Below are 20,320 nucleotides of genomic sequence, written 5' to 3'. Positions count from 1 at the left end.
AAATATCTGCTCTAATGATTACATTTTTAAGAAAGTACAAACTATGATTTACCACATATATCATATTCTACAATATTTGGCCTTTAACACTTGGAGCATTTAAGTCACTAAGCTATCATCTGTCAATACTACCAAAGTCTAACAACGACATGATTTTTAAATTCCTCTTATCATTCAGGAGGACTGAAGAAGATGTGCTTGTCGAACAATGAAGAAAAGAACAGCTGACACACTGCATAGGTAACTTTAAATTCTACTCACCAAACTAACTACATTTGTCCTTAATACTTTTCAGATTCCTTCCCTAAAAAATCTGAGCTGGCTAGGCACAGTGACTCATGCCTGAAATCTCAGCACTTTGGGAGGCTGAGGTGGGAGGATCACTTGAGGCCAAGAGTTTGAGACCAGCCTGGGCAACATAGCAAGACCCCATGTCCACAAAAATAAAAATAAAAAAATTAGCTGGGTGTGGTGGTGCAAGCCTATAGTCCTAACTACTCAGGAAACTGAGGTAAAAGGACTGCTTGAGCCCAGGAGTTCCAGGATGCAATGAGCTATGATTGCACCACTGCACTCTAGCCTGGGTGACACCAAGACCCTGTCTCTGAAAAATAAATAAATAAAATTTAAAATCTGAGCAAACTTTAAATTATATTCAGGACATCCCATTAACAATTTAAAGATAAAGAACTATAAAGCCATCAAGGTGACTAATAAGGGTATAAATAAATGTTAATAATTATATTCTCAGGGACCTCCTTTCTCAGTGTCTCTTTGGTTGTCATAACTTGTAACTGTAATGAGGTAGATGAGACCTCAGGGAAGACTCACTCCAGGGATGACAACTAAAAAAAAAAGTTCCCTCACATTTTTTTCTTTTCTTTTTTTTTTTTGAGACGGAGTCACGCTCTGTCACCCAGGCTGGAGTGCAGTGGCGCTACCTCAGCTCACTGCAAGCTCCACCTCCCGAGTTCACACCATTCTCCTGCCTCAGCCTCCCGAGTAGCTGGGACTACAGGCGCCCGCCACCACACCTGGATAATTTTTTGTATTTTTAGTAGAGACGGGGTTTCATCGTGTTAGCCAGGATGGTCTCGATTTCCTGACCTCATGATCCGCCCACCTTGGCCTCCCAAAGTGCTGGGATTACAGGCGTGAGCCACCGTGCCTGGCCCATTTTTTTCTTAATTAAAAATGTATAAGCAAGGAACCAAGAGACTATTCTTTCCATCAGTTAGTGCTTTGAGTGCATCATAATTATTTTCACTATATTTATAATAATTCATAATAATCATTTGCTCTATATGAATATATGGAATTATAATCCTAAAAGTTGCTTTTCCTTTCATCTTCTCTTTCCATTCTAAGAGCCAAGTGTCTGGTCCCAACTGAGCTTTTACTATCTCCTAACTAACCTACTGTGAAACTGCTAAGTGGCCTTCTTGACTCCAATATTAAAGAACATCAATACATCCTTAGATCTGTTTACTTCCTCACTACATGGTGTTATATTAAAAGATCTCTCTCTCTCTCTGTAACCCTGACCTCAGTCTCTATTGCCACAGCATCGCTTTGAGGTGGTTCTATCAATTCAGAAAAGCATTTTAACAGCAGAAATGAGAAAATCTTCTGGATAGATTTCAAGAAAAAATTCCCTTCTATCCAAGCCTATTATTCCCTTAAAGGTTCAATCAAATGTACATTTCTGAGAGTCTCCAAATTCTGTACTTTACAAATTACACCTGGGTACCTAAACTCTAAAATAAAATCTTTGTATCCCCAGAGTTGAAGGAACTGTAGACTGATTCTGCCAACTAATCAAAATGCAGTTATCAAAGAGCCGATAACCATTTTCAGCTCAAATACACATGTACCTGAATTTCAAAAGTAATAAAAACTGCAATTTAGAAAAACTCTTCCAACTGAATTTTGAAGACAAAAGCATAACCATCTTCAAATAAATGGAGTAACATCTGATGTTCATGGATAAAGACAATAATATTAGGATGATACTACTCCCCAACTGATACATAGATTCAACACTATCCTCATCAAAATTCCAGCTGACTTATTTGCAGAAATTTGACACTGTGATCCTAAAATTCATACAAAAAGACAAAGAACCCAGAATGGCCAATCTTGAAAAAAAAAAAAAAAGTTGGAGAATTCACACTTTCTGATTTTAAAACTTACTACAAAGTTACAATAATCAAGACAATGTGGTACTGGCATAGGAGAGAAACATAGATCAGTGAAACAGAACTGAGAGTCCAGAAATAAACCCTCATATTTATGTTCAAGTGATTTTCAGTAAGGGTGCCAGGACAATTCAAAGGGGAAAAAAAAGTCTTTTCAACAAATGGTGCTGGGACAACCAGATATTCACATCCAAAAGAATCAAGTTGGACCCTTACCTCACAACATACACAAAACTTAACTCAAAATGAATCAAAGACCTCACTGTGAAAGCTAAAACTATAAATCTCTTAGAAGAAAACATAGACGTAAAACATTACAACCCTGGATTAGACAATGGTGTCTTAGATATGATGCCAAAAACACAAGCAACAAAAGAAAAAAATAAATTGGACTTCATCAAAATTTAAAACTTTTGTGCTTCACAGATACAATCAAGAAAACGAAGACATGGCCAGGCGCGGTGGCTCACGCCTGTAATCCCAGCACTTTGGGAGGCTGAGGCACGTGCATCATGTCAGGAGTTCGAGACCAGCCTGTCCAACATGGTGAAACCCCATCTCTATTAAAAATACAAAAACTAGCTGCGCATTGTGGCAGGGACCTGTAATCTCAGCTACTCAGGAGGCTGAGGCAGGAGAATCATTTGAACCCAGGAGGCGGAGGCTGCAGTGAGCCAACATCTGGCCACTGCATTCCAGCCTGGGCAACAGAGCGAGACTCTGTCTGAAGAAGAAAAAAAGAAAATGAAGACAACTCACAGAACAGGAGAAAATATTTGCAAGTTATATCTGATAGGGGATTTATATCTTGCATATTCTGTATAAAGAACTTCTACAATTCAATAATAAAAAGGCTAGCCAATTAAAAATGGGCAAAGGATCTGAATAGACATTTCTCCAAGGAAGAAAAACAAATGGCAAAAAAAACACATGAAAAGATACTCAACACATCACATCACATCAGCCAACAGGGAAACGCAAATTTTTAAAAATGAGATATTATCAGCCGGGCGCGGTGGCTCACGCCTGTAATCCCAGCACTTTGGGAGGCCAAGGTGGGTGGATCACGAGGTCAGGGGTTTGAGATCAGCCTGACCAACATGGTGAAACCCTGTCTCTACTAAAAATACGAAAAAAAAAATTAGCTGGGCGTGGTGGTGGGTGCCTGTAATCCCAGCTACTCAGGAGGCTGAGGGAGGAGAATTGCTTGAACCCAGGAGGTGGAGGTTGCAGTGAGCCGAGATCGTGCCACTGCACTCCAGCCTGGGCGACAGAGCGAGACTCCGTCTCAAAAAAAACAAAAAAAACAAAGATATTATCTCATACCCCCTGGGATGGCTATAATCAAAAAGACAAATAATAAAAATAATAACAAGTGCTGGCAAGGATGTAGAGAAATGAGAATCTTCATACACTGCCGGCGGGAATATTACACGGTACAGCCACTCTGGGAAACAGTTTGTCAGTTCCTCAAAAAGCAAAGCATAGAGTTACCATATGACCCAGAAATTCCACTCTTAGGTACATACCCAAGAAAAATGAAAACATTTAAGAACACAAACTTCTACACAAATATGCACAGCAGCATTATTCTTATAAGCCAAAAAGTGGAAACAAAATAAACGCCCATCAACTGATGAACGGATTAATGTGATATGTATGTATACATATATAGTGGAATATTAGTTAGTAATAAAAAGAAATGAAATACTGATACATGCAACAGCTTGGATAAACTTCAAAACATTATGCTAAGCAAAAGAAGACAGTCACAAAAGACCACGTATTGTATTCCATTTACAAGAAATGTCCAGACCAAGCAAATCTACAGTGGCAGAACAATTTGTGGGTGGTGGGGACAGTAAGTGACTGCTAATGGGAACAGGAATAGAGGATGATGAAATATTTAAAACTGATTGTGGCAATGGTTACACAAGTCTGAATACACTAAGAATCACTGAATTGTACACCTGAAATAGGTGAAATGCATGGCATGTAAACTATATCCCATTAAAGATAGTAAAAAGAGAATCAGCATTTTCATATTTCAAACAGGTGCATTTTATGTAAATTGTACCTTCATAAAATTGATATACGAAGGGAAAAAAGTCGTTTTCTAAAACCATTCCAATAAGCAGAGTATACATGTGATAATAAACCCAGTGTCCATGAAGCCTGATAATAGTGTCTCCCATTTTGCTCTACTCCATGCATATAAGTACATTACCCTTCTACAAATGCATCCAGTTTAGCCAGTTCATCTGACAAGCCAACCAAGACATCCAACGTGCCAACCTAAAAGGAAAATATATTGTTATTTAGGTGGCATGCTTTTTAAAAAAAAAAAAACAAGATGATTCATCTTGACCTAAAGTTCTCACAAATCTTAAATTCTCCCTATTTTATTTCATAATGTGTAAGTACAGTTAAAAGATGTTTGCCAGACATTTCAAAGCTATTTATATGTACAAGATAATCCTTTAATTCATGGTTATAAGCACCACTTAAGACTTGAAGACTCCTCAAAGACAGGTCTGTGCTTGTACTATTCAATGACACTGGATCATTTGAAGTCTTAGTTTACAACACAGGCTCTTAAGTAGGAGGTCCACGGATGTGCGCTAGAGGGTCTGTAATTAAATTTGCATGCAAAACTGTGCATAAGTGAGTACGTTTTGGAGGAAACACCTTGTCTCAAAGGTATCCGTAACTCCAAAAATATTAAAAATCGGTCATTTTATTGCATTTATTATTTATATTTTTGAGACGGAGTCTCACTCTGTCTCCCAGGCTGGAGTGCAGTGGTATGATCTTGGCTCACTGCAACCTCCACCTCCTAGATTCAAGCGATTCTCTTGCCTCAGCCTCCCAAGTAGCTGGGATTACAGGTGCCCACCAACATGCCTGGCTAATTTTTGTATTTTTAGTAGAGACTGGGTTTCACCATGTTGGCCATGCTGGTCTCAAACTCCTGACCTCAAGTGATCCGCCCACCTCAGCCTCCCAAAGTGCTGGGTTTACAGGTGTGAGCCATGATGCCCCACCAAGAATCAGTCATTTTAAATATTTCTTAAATGAATGCTGCCTACGACTCCCTCATTCAGTTAACCAGCAAAATGTCAGTATCATGATCTTTTCCATTCTTTACAAATGTTCCATCAACTGATTACTGGACACCTGCTTTACTTTGAGGCTGCTAGATGACTGATCTTTGGTAAGAGTGAATCTTACATAGATTAACCAGATTAAGTAACTGGGTTAGATTTGCCAAGTGTGATTAAGTAGGTGCCATGGTAACACATTTACAATGTAAGAATCAGCATAATATAAATTTACTAACAAAAACTTCACTATGATATTTAAGAATATATATTACTAAGAGTTTTAATTTCTGAAAATCATATTTGTGAATGTAACACATCAAACATTTTCATAAGATTTTTCATTGCAATTTAGAAGAGCACAAAAAGCCTAAGTAGAGAGACATTATTTCAATTTGGTAGTTTACTTCTAAAATTTCAAAGAAGACACATTTTAAATCATGCCAATGGCTGGAGAGGAGGTTTTCTTTGGAAGGAACCTGGGTATCTCATTTCCACTAAAAGAGAGAACTGGCCCTCCCCTGGATGATGAACTCATATATAATTTTGCACAGTGCAGCTTCACCTTTAAGTCAGGAATATTGAACTTGGAAGTGACAGCAAGATTATTGTTCTTTGAAGTTGCCGCATGCAATTTCTCCCATGTTTGCTGACAGGTTTTCTCCCCAGGAGCAGATATAAGCCAGAACTCAGTCATGTTTGTTACTAGGTATTTCCTCAAAAATCAAGAGAGATTCTGAAATGTAAAACAAACAAAAAAATACATTTAAAATCATTTGTTTCTAAAGTGTTTCAGAATCATAGGAGAAGTTATAACATATAACCTGTTTCAAAACTAATCTAATGTTGGCATAGGATCTCAAGCAAAGTGAAATTTACCTACCTCGAAGTAAATCTATACAAATGGTGAAAAAACGATTTATTTATGATACTAGGAAAGTGAGGTGATAAAAACCTAGTATGTGAAGTACCTACTTTTTTTCATTATAAAACATCCTTAACGGGAGTTAGCCAAGAAGTGAGATTACCCAAAATACCAGCCACCAATAGTTTCCTTCAACCAACAAAGCTGGAGAGTTACAAATTTATAGGTTTATCTTAAACTTTTTTTTTTTTTGAGACAGTGTCTCACTCTGTCGCCCAGGCTGGAGTACAGTGGCATAATCTCAGCTCACTGCAACCTCCGCCTCCCGGGTTCAAGCAATTTTTGTGCCTCAGCCTCCTGAGTAGCTGGGATTACAGCCATGCACCATCACACCCAGCTAATTTTTGTATTTTTAGTAGAAACAGGTTTTTGCCATGTTAGCCAGGCTGCTCTTGAACTCCTGGCCTCAAGTGATCCACCACACCCAACCTATTTCAAACTTTTAAAGCATACAACCAAAATAGGAAATTTTAAAAAAGAAAAAAAAAGCATAAATTTTATCTTGGAGAAAGAATTTAATTGAATCAATGCATTTATAAACAGAAGTCACCAAATAAATTTGTCACATTGGCTTAGCAAATCCTACATGGCTAGTAAATTTGGTGGTTAATTCTAATCGATAGTCAACCTAGAGAAATCTCCTCAAATCTTTGATGCATAGACTTAGTTGCCATCGAACATTTACAAATCTGAAAAAAAAAATCTTGCCAATCTGCTTAGCTATTTTAAAATATAGGGAGCTGAGAGGGTGGCGTTAATATAACATTTTTGGATCTGAGAGGCAGGCTGCAGTTCTCCCTTTCCAAAGAGTCCCATTAAGATTCACCTAACCCTCTTCTATAATCTCTTTTCCTCCTCCTCCTCCTTCCCCTTCCCACACACACAGAAGGGGGAAAAAAGTACAGAGACAAATCTATTCAGAATCTAGGTAGGTAAAGCACATAAACACAAATGATAAAAATCAAAGTATTATGGTATCATTATTTCCATTTTAATCTGCCTTCATGAGAACCAACATAAGCTTTCTGCTAACACTGCTTATTTAACCTCTCCTGAAACTAATATTCAATGTCTCTAAATTGAATATAACTATCTTACAAAGTTGTCCTGAGAACAAAATCAGATAATTAATGTGAAAAGAGTTTATAAATGTAAATTTCCTTTAAAATGTAAAGTATTATAGTTAATAATGGACTTTCATAATTACAGTAGTCCTAAAATTTAATTAAAGTACCTACTTAAAGTACCTATGAGTAGGTAATCAATGCTACCTACTCACTACAATACCATTGAAAGTGAACTTAACATAGATGCCATCCTATATACTTGTTAATTTTTCTAACTACTGTTTATAGAGGATCTACCATATAAAAGGTACTGCTCTAAATGCATTATTATCTCAATTCATCTTCCCAACACCTCTACGAGGTAAATATCATGCTTCCCATTTACAGATAAGAAATGCAGGTTAAACCTGGTACAGATGCAGACGGTGGTATTAAATGAATATGTTAAGAAACTATATTCTAGAAAAAAAATTTAAAAAAAGAAACTGTACTGTATGTGGACTTTTCTAACATTACTGATGAAGTTAAACCTTTATCAGCTCTACCTACACCTTCTCAAATGAAAGAGCTACACTTTCCCAAATGGCCAACAAGCTAAACACAAGCTTTTTAGTGACAGCCCGTCTGGTCAGAGAACAGCACAGCTTAACTGGCCATCCAAGGATGGAAGCTACTCATGAGCACCATGCTCTAATGAGGCCATCCAAAGATAAGTTTTGATTTCAAAACAGAAGCAAAAGCAAAATCTTCATTAGCCTACCCAAGAAACTTCAAATATTGAACTTTAAGGCTATTATACTATCATATTCTTTTCCAACCTGATTTTTTCATTCAACCTATTTTTAGAATTATCCAGTGATCATTAATTTTAATTGATATATGGTATTCCATTATATGAATAAACTAAAATTTATTATCTGCTTCTTCCTGGAATGACTTAAATTGTTTTTCCTTTTTTGCTATTATAAACAATTCTGCTGTGAACAATGTGTACATATCTCTCTATCTGTGAAAGATTTTTTCTGGGATAGATAAAAGTAAAATAGCTGAATTACAGGATATGTCTTCAAAGATGGAGGTGAGATGTCTTTCCATGCTCCTATGCAGTGTGACTTTGCCACTCCTTCCATCAAAAGGTGGAGCTGGCCTTGTGACTTGGTTTGACCAACAAAACGCATGGAAGCCACACTATGCGAGTTCAGGGCTCAGACCTCAAGAGGCCTTGCGTCTTGGACCACTGCCCTCAGACTACCACATAAGGTAGTCTATTGCAAGTGATAAGGCCACATGTAGAGAACCAACAACCAGCATGAACCACCAGACATGTGACTGAGGCCATTTTGAGCCCTCCAGCCCAGCCAATCTCCCAGCTGAATGCAGCTGCATCAATGAGTCCAGGCAAAACAAGCAGAGGGACTACCCCAGCAACTCACAGAATTAGGAGAAATAAGAAATCACTGTTTTAAGCCACTAGGTTTGGGGTAGTTTGTTGTGCAGCATGAGACAACTGACACAGACCACTGCCAACTCTTTTGGGTATTGCCAAATTGTTCTCCAAAGCCCCTACCAACTTAAGTTCCTGCCAGCAGAGTAAGAGTTTCTATTTCCACAACTGAAAAACACATAATAGTATATAGTGTTCAGAGTTATATATACTTACAGAAAATACTAAAATATGCATAGGAGAAAGGAGCTTTAGTTTTGTATGTAAGATTTCATTTAAAAAATCAGGCAAATAGAGCAAAATATTCATACTTGCTAAATCTGCATGGATGACGTAATTGGCAATATTTAACATTTTTCTGTATATCTGAAATACTTCAAAACTAAATATTTTTAAAATTTTTATGAGAATGTATTTAATTTACAAGTTAAAACATAACATTGCATGGCAAATTTATTAAAAATAAAATTTTAGTGAACTTTAAAATGGATATTCAGAGAATAATCTAGATACCAAATTAATCCTCAAAGTATAACCTTTTTGTTTTACACCTAGTAGAAATGCTTACTAGTTTGTTTATATCTTCTTATGACCAAGTATAATACATTGCAGACAATGCTTTTAGAGTTTGGGATTTATTTTAAAAGTATTTTTGGATCCTGAGGCAGGAGGATCACTTGAGCTCTGGAGTTCAAGATCAGCCTGGTCAACATAGCGAGACCCTGTCTCTCTTTTTTTAAAATTATTTTTATTTTTAAAAAATAAATTTAAAAAAGTATTTCGGGGGTCAATATGTCCAACAATCTAACTGCATAATGTTGCAAGTGTGGGAGTTCAGGCTACACCTGTACTAACTCCAGAACCTATCTCAAGAAGTTGCTTTTAAAAATAAATCCCTGCTGAAATCTCGTGGACCTATATCCTGCCTTCTTGTCATCCTGTCTCTGTTCTTCACAACACCTGGATTACATCACCACCTATCGCCGGTTGCTTCCAGTTAATACTCTTGCACTTAGCGAATCTAGCTTTTTTAGCACAAACTGTCTTGAACTTTAACATTTTCAGTTATTAGAAAATCTAATAGCATCTTTAAACCTCTTTTTGTAATCCAGATCTAAGCGATCGTGGTTTCTGGAAAAATTGAGATTTTATTATAATAATTTTATGCAAGTGGTTTTCTGTTAGTATATCAAAGGATACATTTTTATACCTCCTCTCCCCCCAAAATGGCAGGTAATAAAATCAACTGTTAAATTCTTCCTGATGATTGTGATAAATTATCTAAACTGCAGCTTCCTCAAAGATTGTAATAATATGAGCTATTACAGTAGATGTCACTATCATACTACTTAGAGTTCCAGAAAATCTTTTCTTCTAACAGGCTTCCAAAGGATTTCAAGGAATAGAAAAGAGGACCCCATTTCTCATCTATAAATAATACCTGCCCTATCTACTTCACTGAGCTTTTATTAGGATCAAAGGAAATAATGTCATGATAAATTCTGATCAAAACTACAGTCTAAAAATATGATAGAAGTTCTCTAATTTAGCTTTTAAAAAATTTATTTTTTGTAGAGATGGAGTCTTGATATGTTGTTCAGGTTGGTCTCAAACTCCCAGCCTCAAGCAATCCCCCTGCCTTAGCCTCCCAAAGTGTTGAGATTACAAGTGTGAGCCACTGTGCTCATAATTCTAGCTTTTAACTGAGACCTCCCTAGAGCCTAGGTGTTGGAAGATGAGGAGGAAAGGAAGGAAAAGGTGCCTTCTAAGTCTGATGTTGTGCTTTTCACTTCTCATACATCATTTTATTCCATTCTCACTACAACCCATGAGATAGGCGGTAATACACAGAGAGGTTAGTAGTTTACCCAAGGCTGCACGACTGGCAGATGGGGTTCAAATTTAGTTGTGTTTGACTCTAAAGGCCATGTTCTCTCTATTGTGTCACACTAGGAGAAAAGAATGTTCTGTGCTCTGGTGCACCTGGGCTCTCCTATTTGAAGAGAAATCCACATGTAAGCTTCAACACCTTCACCCTATGTTTGGTTCCAGGCTCAGAGCACCCTGTTGGTCCAGTGAATTCTGATAAAGGGATCCAAGCTTCCTTTCCTTGTTCCCTTCGTCCAGGATCATCACAATTTCTAAAGTAGCATCACCCAGCATCCAAAACTATCCTACCTTCTAGAAGGAACAACGATTCCTCCAAACGAAAGGACACACACACAAAATTCGAGATTCAAAGTACACTTTGAGACTAGAGATCAGATACTAGAGATTCGATGGACCTGCCAGATCATGGAGGAAGGAACACAAACTTTGGAGTCCTGCAACAGTTAAAACTCTGACTCTACCCCCTTACTAGTTTCCTCATCTGTAAAGTGGGAATACGACACATCTTTTCACCCAGCTGTTGGAAAGTATGAATAAAATAATGTACCTAGACCTTCCCCTTTCCATGCGGCTGCCCTTCCTGCGGATGATTGTATTAGCTGCTGCCCCACCCCATCCTACCTCCCAAGACTCTCCCCCATATCCCAGATGAGAAATATCCTTTGCTTACTTATACTTTATAAATGCCCCTACTACGCACTCATCGTATTCTCCCTCATTTTTATAACATATTTTCCTCTCCACCTTACTGAGAAATCCTGAAGAGCTAGAATCATATCTTCTTCTCTGTGAAACCCTGAGAGCCAGAATACACTAAATTCTTGGCAATAGCAGGGACTTAATAAATGCCTGTTGAATTAATAAATAAAATTCAAATTCAAATACAACAATGATGGAACCAATCAAAAAGTCTGATTTAGAGATAAAACAAACGCAAAAAAAATCATGTTTTTTAAAAGTGTTTTTTAGTCTTCCAGAAAACCCTTATTTTACAGTAAAAATTAAAAATTGGTAGAGTTGCAGGTTCCTAAGTAAGCCTTTGTCTTTTATGTCAAGGGTGAATAAAGTCAAAAATATAAAAAAGAGGGTTTGATAAAGAACCTATCTGTACTTCAGGCAAAGCCATGGCCTCAGTTCTTCTACCCCTCGTCAAAGCAAACTAACTCTAAGTAAAGAGCCTAACAGGAAAGACAAGCTACTTAAGTACCTAAGGAGGAATGTAACAACTTCCTATGACAGTTAACATCATAAGTATTTTGCAAAATCTGTTTTTTCCATTTTTAAACTATGTCCGCTCTCAACTTGTCACTTACACAAGTCAGGTAAAAAAATTTCTCCTTGAGGCCAGGCACAGTGGCTCACACCTGTAATCCCAGCACTTTGGGAGGCTGAGGTAGGCAGATCACCTGAGATCAAGAGTTCAAGACCTGCCTGCCCAACATGACAAAACCATGTCTTTACTAAAAATACAAAAAAATTAGCCAGGCATGGTGGCATGCGCCTGTAATCCCAGCTACTCGGGAGGCTGAGGCAAGAGAATCACTTGAACCCTGGAGGCAAAGGTTGCAGTGAGCCAAGATGGAGCCACTGCACCCTAGCCTGGGTGACAGACCAAGACTTCATCTCAAAAAAAAAAAAAAAAATTATCCTTGAAATTTAAGAACAATTTAAGTTTAGTTTCAAACAAAATTTATCTTTGCAGATGAATATGTATGTCTTTATTCATCGGAAAATGGAATCCATATTGCTAAACATATTTCCCTTTTTCTCTCAGCTGCAAGGAAACAAATTGTCAAAATTAGTGGCCATTTGTTATCAACTTGCCAAGAACCTGACACCACCTTCTCCACTGCTTGTTTTTACTCGTAATTATTTCCCTTTATTTTATCTTGAATACGAAGGAAGTCAGGCCTAAATGTAGCAAAATCATATGCTAAACAGAGGAGATGATGATCAAAAAGGCACCCTGATTAAATCGTAGTTTCTCAAGGCTCAGATCCAGGTCTATGTCCTTCTTCTCTTTCTGCGTGTGTGTGAATGTGTGTGTATAGCACCTTTCTTGATGATGATCTCTACAGTTGAGGCAATTCTAGTCTAGATGCTGGACACTTTCTGAAATGTATGTCTCCAGCCCAGGGCCCTCTGCAGCATCTAGAGTTGTACTCAACCAGTATCCACATCTGACTACAAGACATTTTCCACTTGAATGTCTCAAAAGCAGCTAAAACCCAACACTTCTAGTCAAACTTATCATCTCTTCCCCAATATGTAGTCCTACTCCACTGTTCCCTGAGTTAGTATAGGTGTACCCCTGCAGTATTAGACAATTAGAACTGTCAAATGTTCATAGCAGCCAACACTTACTGGGCACTTCCTATCTACTAGCACCAGTCAAAACACTTCACGTGTATTAACTCACTTAGTAGTTAGAGAAACCCCATTAGAGGGGTAGTAGTTACAAAGAAACCGGGGCACATAAAGCATCTTATATATTATACAAGGTATATTATGTAGTATGTGTCTCGTTATATATCATATGACAGCATATATTATATGCTAAGGATGAATGTATTATATGCTCTCATAGCACCTTCTTTGCAGTATTTCTCTGGGGGTGGGGGAGCACTTTTTACTAGTATCTGTCTTTCAGATAAACTGCCCAGGAGGGTAAGTGGAAATCATGATAGTTTTTGCTCACCACTTTATCCTCAGTACCTGGCACAGAGACCAGCATGGTAGAATCTCAGAAGATATTTGAATATTCTTCAATAAAAATTACTGTGAGGATTAAATGAGATAACATCAAGCACCTGGATTATAGTTGGTTAGCTTCCCTCACTTCCCCTGTTTTTTCTATAAAATCAACTTTATTAAAATATAATTTATATAGAATTAAATGCACCCATTGTAAGAGTTTGATGAGTTTTTGACAAATGTATACACCTGTGTGAGCACTGTCAAAACCAAGATTAAGGACACTTCTATCATCCCCAAACCTTCCCTCACACTCAGTCCAGTCAATCCCTACCTCACTGCCAGCCCTGGGCAAATGTTGGTCTGCTTTCTGTCACTATAGATTAGTTTTGCCTGATCTAGAATTTCCTTGTAAATGGAAGCATGCATTAGATACTCTTTTGTACCTGGCTTTTGCTCAGCAAGTATTTGATATCTGTCCATGTTGTATGTATTAGTAGTTCAATCTGTTTTATTACTTAGTATTCTACCACATACATCTACTATAGTCTGTTCATACATTCACCAGTTGATGAACATTTGGATTGTTACTACTGGTTTGGGACCACTAAGAATAGAGATTCTATGAACATTCCTCTACAAAGCTTTTTGTGAAGATACATTTTTCTCTTGGATAAAAAATTCTAAAAGTAGAATTTCTAAGTTGAATGATCAATGTATATTTACCTTTATAAGAAATTGGCCAGGTGTGGTGGCTCACACCTATAATCCCAACACTTTGGGAGGCTGAGGCAGGTGGATCACTTGAGGCCAGGAGTTCGAAACCAGTCTAGCCAACATGCTGAAACCCCGTCTCTACTAAAATTACAAAAATTAGCCAGGTGCGGTGGTGCAGGCCTGTAATCCCAGCTACATATGAGGCTGAGGCACAAGAATTGCTTGAACCCAAAAGGTGGAGGTTGCAGTGAGCCATGCCACTGCACTCCAGCCTGGACAGCAGAGTGAGGAAAGAAAGAAAAGAAAAAGAAAAAGAAAAAAAGGAAGGGGAGGGGAGGAGAGGGGAGACTGCCAAACTGTTTTCCAAAGCAGATATATAACATTTTATACTCCTATTAGCAAAGTATTCAGGCTCCAGATGCTCCACCAACACTTAGTGTTCTTGGTCTTTTCATTTTTAGCCATTCCAGTGGGTTGCAGGGTTATGTTGCATTTCCATGATGCATTTCTATGCGGACTAATGAAGTTCAGGAGCTCTTCATGTTATTTGCCATTTGTATATTTTCTATTCAAGTCTTTTGCCCAGTTTTAAAAAAACTGGATTCACTTATTGAGTTGCACAAAATTTTTATATGATCTTGACACAATTTCCTTGTGAAATATATATACATATTTACATATTTTCTCTCATTCTGTGGCTTGACTTAATGATGCTTTTGAAAAGAAGTTTGCAATTCTGCCAATGTCCGATTTATCAGTTTTTGGGTTTTTTTTTTTGTTGTTGTTGTTGTTGTTGTTGTTGTTGTTTTACAATATATGCTTTCTGTAGCATGTGAAAAACCTGCCTATCCCAAGGTCACAAGTATTTACTCTGCTTCGAGTTTGTTGAGTTTCTTGGATCCATTCATAGTTTTCATCAAATTTGAAATGTTTTCAGCCATTATTTTTCCTCAATTTTTTTTTCCTTCACTTCCTTCTTTTGAAACAAGATCACATGTATGTTAAACCATTTGATACTGCTCCACAGGTCACTGAGCTTTCATTCATTTTTCTCAGTTGTTTTTCTCACTGTGTTTTACTTTGGATAGTGATATAGTTTGGATGTCTGTCCTCCCCAGATCTCATGTTGAATAAACCCCAATGCTGGAGCTGGGGCCTGGTGGGAGGTGTCTGGGTCATGGGGCAGATCCCTCATAAATGGCTTGGTGCCCTCCCTGTAGTAACGTTACCTTGAAATCTGATTGTTAAAAATAGAATGCCCTCCCCATAGTAAGAAGTTATCATGAGATCTGACTGTTACCTTCCCCCTGACTCTTGCTCCTTCTCTCACCATGTGACACTCCTGCTCCCCTTCCCCTCTGCCATGACTCAAGAGCTTCCTGAAGCCTCATGAGAAGCTGAGATCCGGATGCCATGCTTGCACAGCCTACAGAACTGTGAGCCAAAAAAACCTCTTTTCTTTATAAATTATCCAGTCTCACAGATTCCTTTATGGCAACAAATAAGACTAACACAGTCTCTTGCTGTATCTTCTAGTTTGCTGACCTTTTCTTTGGAGTATCTAATCTGTTATTCTTCTCACCAGTGAATATTTCACTTCTTATGTATTTTTCTGCTTTAAGTTCCATTTTTAAAATATCTTCCATTTCTTTCCTCATTATGTTCATGTTTTCTGTTAAAACACTGAGCATATTTGTAAAAATGCTGCACTGGGTATCACTTGACTTTGCTGTCTTCCTTTTAAGAGTGTTGTACTTTGTTGTGGTGGGCAGGTAAGTTAGGGGAGGATCAGCTTGATCCACCCAAGGCTTGTTTTCAAACATTGTTAGGATAGATCTAAGGCCTTACTCTAGGGCTAACTTAGTCTCTGATACTAAGGTCTAACCTTTTGGGGATTCTATTGAATGTCCCAGGTATTCAATAAGTTCTCTCTCCCATATCTGGTCAGAATTCAAATGCCTCCCAGCACCATAAGCTCTGGCAATTCTTCAGTTTAAAGCTCTCTGGTCATTCTTTGTTAGATCTCCTGCAGAGACCCCCCCATAAGTTTCTGGTGTTTATTTCTCTGCCTAGCTCCCTCTCTCTGTCAATCCCACCTGTAAATTCCAGCCAGATAAACCTTCCCCAAGTCCAGTCTCCTCGACTCAGCAAGACCAAGATGCTCTGCACGGGTGTTCCCTTCCTAAAACACGGTGCAGAGAGTGTCTACAGGAAAAAGCAGGAGGAATTACACAGCTCATTTCCTTTCGCTCAGCTCCCGTACTGCCTATTGTCCGATGTCTGGAAGCAGTTTTTTAATATATCTTGTCCAGATTTGTAATTGTTTATGGTGGGAAAGCAAATATGGTACCAGTTACTCCATCGCAGACAAAAACTGAAGTCTCATCTGGTTTTGTTGTATGTATTATTCAGGAGTGTTCGGTTTTTCTAATTGTTCTGATTGTTTCTATGCAGGGATTCAGCCACAACCTCACAGCCTCTCTCAGCCCCATGTTTTAACATTTAACAGAAAACAGGACTGACAACAATAAATGCCAAAAATTTACCAAATCTAGGCTAAAAGACTGGAGTACTACTGTGTTTGTGAAAAATGGAACACAATGAACATGTATTGCTTTTGTACTAACAAGGAAAAATGTTCATTTTTGTTTAAAAAAAAAACAGCTGCAGCTTGAATAAATGTCTCCAACATTCACTTATGTGCCATTAATTTGCAAATGTATGGCGTGCTATCTTGATAAGTAAAACATGAATTTATTTAAAAGCATTAATAGGCTAGGTGAAGTGGCTTCACACCTTTAATCCCAGCACTTTGGGAGGCCAAGACAGGCGGATCACTTGAGCTCAGGAGTTCAAGACCAGCCACAGCCAACATAGTAAAACCCTGTCTCTACTAAAAATACAAAAATCAGCTGAGCATGGTGGTGCATGCCTATAGTCCCAGCTACTCAGGAAGCTGAGGTGGGAGAATCACTTGAACCCGGGAGGCAGAGGTTGCAGTGAGCCGAGATTGTGCCACTGCACTCCAACCTGGGCGACAAAGCAAGACTCCATCTCAAAAAAAAAATTTTTTTTTTAAATAAAATAAAGCATGAATACAGCTATAACAATTTGTCATCATTAATAAAATATCTAAAATATATCTTAGATATACTACATCATCTATTTCTAAAGTAATCTAAAATAATTACACATCACATGGGAGCCCAAGAAAATTCTGCAGATGAGAAACAACAGATGGGCTGGGTGCAGTGGCTCATGCCTGTAATCCCAACACTTTGGGAGGCTGAGGTGGGTGGATCACCTGAGGTCAGGAATTCAAGACCAGCCTGGGCAACAGGGTGAAACCCCATCTCTACTAAATACAAAAATTAGCAAGACATGGTGGCACGCATCTGTAATCTCAGCTACTTGGGAGGCTGAGGCAAGAGAATCGCTTGAACTCAGGAGGCAGAGGTTGCAGTGAGCCAAGATCACGCCTCTCACTCCAGCCTGGGTGACAGAGGGTCTTGAAAAAAAAAAAGAAGAGAGAGAGAGAGAAAAGAAGGAAGGAAGGAAGGAAGAAAGAACAAAAGGTAGACAATTTCTGGAACACAATTTGGCAATATTTATCAAAACCCACAAAATGTGCATATCCTTTGGCCTAGCTATGCCGATCTTAAGAAAGAAAATAAGGATATGCATAGGTATAAACATTAAATTATAAAAAAAAACCTGTCAACAATTATCTCTTGGGAGTGATTATGAATGTTTGTTTTCATCCTTTCTGTATACTTTTTCCTAATTTTTAAATAATAAATTATTACATGTAAACACAAACAAAAAAATGCCCCACCGCATCCTTACTAGGGCAGTATCCTCATATTTGAAAACACTGAAAAGTTTAGAGACCATTAAATGGCATCATAACAAAGAGCCCTGGAGTTCATACAAAAGAGAAGGGCAAAGCTGGTTAATTGTAGCTACTTCTGAAGATGTGATCAAAGTTGGTAAACGGCCCTTTTACCTCACTGGGAATCATAGTCAAAGAAAACCCAAATGTCAATTTCAGGAAGCACAATGTAATCGCCAGAGCACTGCGCTGAGGATATGAAGACTTGGAATCTAATCCCAGTTCTGCATATAATTGTCTGCATAAATGTCTTCACTTGTAAAATGAGAGGATTGGATTACAATATCCAGGATCCTCTTCTGCTCCTATACTCACTACCTGAACCTATACTAGGTGAGGCCCAGGATTCTTTTTTCCTATTTTAAGTCCCTCAGGTAATTCACCCAAATTTCAGAACCACTGTAACAAGACAGGCATTTCTATGATTATACAGTATATTTAATGTTACAAGAAATGGCAATACTCTTGAAGGCTATGGACAGAAGGCTGAACAACTCACCAAAACAGACACCCCTAGTCCTGCTTCTTTCTTGGAAACAAAACTCACATCTGCCAATCTTCACTGTCATCACTACTAGCGTCCCTGTCTGAGTTTTTCTGCCTTATCCTCGCATTCCTCCTGAGCTCTCTTTATCCATCTTGACCTCAGGCCTCCTTCTCTTTCCTACCCTGCCTTTGCTCGTTTCACACAAAACAAATTTCTCTCTTCCAGTTTAAGCCAACCCAAGCCTCCCTTAACAAAATGATTTTCCCAACTAAGTCCATCCATGCACCAAACCTGTTACTATAATCCCACCACTTCTCCCACATGTCTACTTACACTCATGTCATTAACAGCATTAGGCAGACATCTATTTTATGTTTTGTCACACATCTCATCTGACTGTAACTGTTCTCAATTAAAGCTCTTATTCATCTCACAAAATATTTTGGGTGCTTAAGTTCCCAAAACTGTAATAGACTCTGAGAAACAAAACAAACAAAATGTAGACCCTGTCCTCATGGAGCTTACAATTGGGGGTAGGAGAGGGTGGCAGGTCTTACGAGCAGGCAGGTCTGTGTGTGTGCAGGGAGGGTGGAAGACTTCATGTAGATGTCAAGACAGAAAAAAACACTGAAGAATATAGGGAGGCACAAGGGAAACACTAGTCAATTCTGTAGGCACTTCTATTTTGTCTGACTGCAATAAGTGTGCTGCTTAAAAAAAAAAAAAGTAACAATTATTTTTCAACATGGAAGGGAAAAAAGTGGGAGGAAAGGAAAAAAAAAAAAAACCCTAGATCCAAAGCTATGGGACTGTTAATTTTATTTACTTTATCTCCCACTTCTGAGAGTTTGAAGGCTATGGATTATTTTCCTACCACAATTGATTTGCATATAAAGACAATAAAACAATAACTATTACAACATAAAAGGTGAGGGGGGGTTGGTTATAAGCCTGAACAAGACATCTGCTGGCACTGCTTCTGTGAATGGAAGGTATGGGATTGACCCAAGATAGGGGCAACCACAGAAAACAGTACCGCACTCCACTAAGTGCTCCGACACTTAACTGATTTTAATGCTTTCAAGAAAACCAAACCGTGGTCTCTGAAATGCAATCACCTTTCACAGTAAATTAAATTTCACAATAAATTAAGCCTAGAAGGTGGTCTCCATGCAAAACAACTTCCTTTTCAGTACTTGAGAATACCAAGTTTACTAAAGCAGCTTATTTTAAGAAGCACAAGAAGGCGTACCTCAGCTATCAGTGAAATATCACATAGCCTTCCAAATGTGCACATCAACTTTTAACAGAATTGATCTGTGCGAAACATTTACCACAATCCACTCAGTTAAAGTTGCCACATCCTACCCTAGAAATCACTAACACCATACATATAAAAAGTAAAAATAACTGCTTCCTCTTTGAATGTAAAAATTCTATCCTTCGAAACAGAAGCATCTTAATTGGGATTGTGGGAGGGGCTTGCTCATAATACAACTTGTTTAAACATTTTCAGTAACTAAAAGGGGGATTTTTACCTTTCAAGGAATACGTCCATGATTCATACGAAATGAGATTTTAAAACTGTCAGAAAATATGCCTTTTTATTTTTTTTGGAGACGGAGTCTCACTCTGTTGCCCAGGCTGGAGTGCATTGGCGTGATCTCGGCTCACTGTAACTTCTGCCTCCTGGGTTTAAGCGATTCTTCTGCCTCAGCCTCCTGAGTAGCCAGGATTATAGGCACGAGCCACCATGCCCAGCTATTTTTTGTATTTTCAGTAGAGACAGGGTTTCACCATGTTGGCCAGGCTGGTCTTGAACTCCTGACCTCAAGTGATCCGCCCGCCCTTTGCCTCCGCTTCTCAAAGTGCTGGGATTACAGGCATGAGCCACCACACCCAGCC

The 20,320-nt window shown here is 38.3% G+C and overlaps 1 protein-coding gene across 3 annotated transcripts in view; it reads right to left on the bottom strand.

The window, feature by feature from the left end:
• Positions 1 to 20,320, bottom strand: part of ATP6V1C1 (ATPase H+ transporting V1 subunit C1) — a 203,947-nt gene that overhangs the window by 22,440 nt on the left and 161,187 nt on the right. For all 3 annotated transcript variants that reach the window (XM_034966453.2, XM_003821728.6, XM_034966454.2), the window contains 2 exons: positions 5,865 to 6,035; positions 4,426 to 4,493 (listed from right to left, as the gene is read on the bottom strand). In XM_034966453.2, the coding sequence (XP_034822344.1) occupies positions 4,426 to 4,493; positions 5,865 to 5,996 (200 nt within the window). In that variant the 5' untranslated portion in view covers positions 5,997 to 6,035. The remainder of the gene's footprint in view (positions 1 to 4,425; positions 4,494 to 5,864; positions 6,036 to 20,320) is intronic.

Source organism: Pan paniscus, chromosome 7 (genome assembly GCF_029289425.2).
Source record: "Pan paniscus chromosome 7, NHGRI_mPanPan1-v2.0_pri, whole genome shotgun sequence".
NCBI classification, from domain to species: domain Eukaryota; kingdom Metazoa; phylum Chordata; class Mammalia; order Primates; family Hominidae; genus Pan; species Pan paniscus.
Note: the sequence above shows the minus strand (reverse complement) of the source record. Positions and strands in the feature narration are given on the sequence as shown.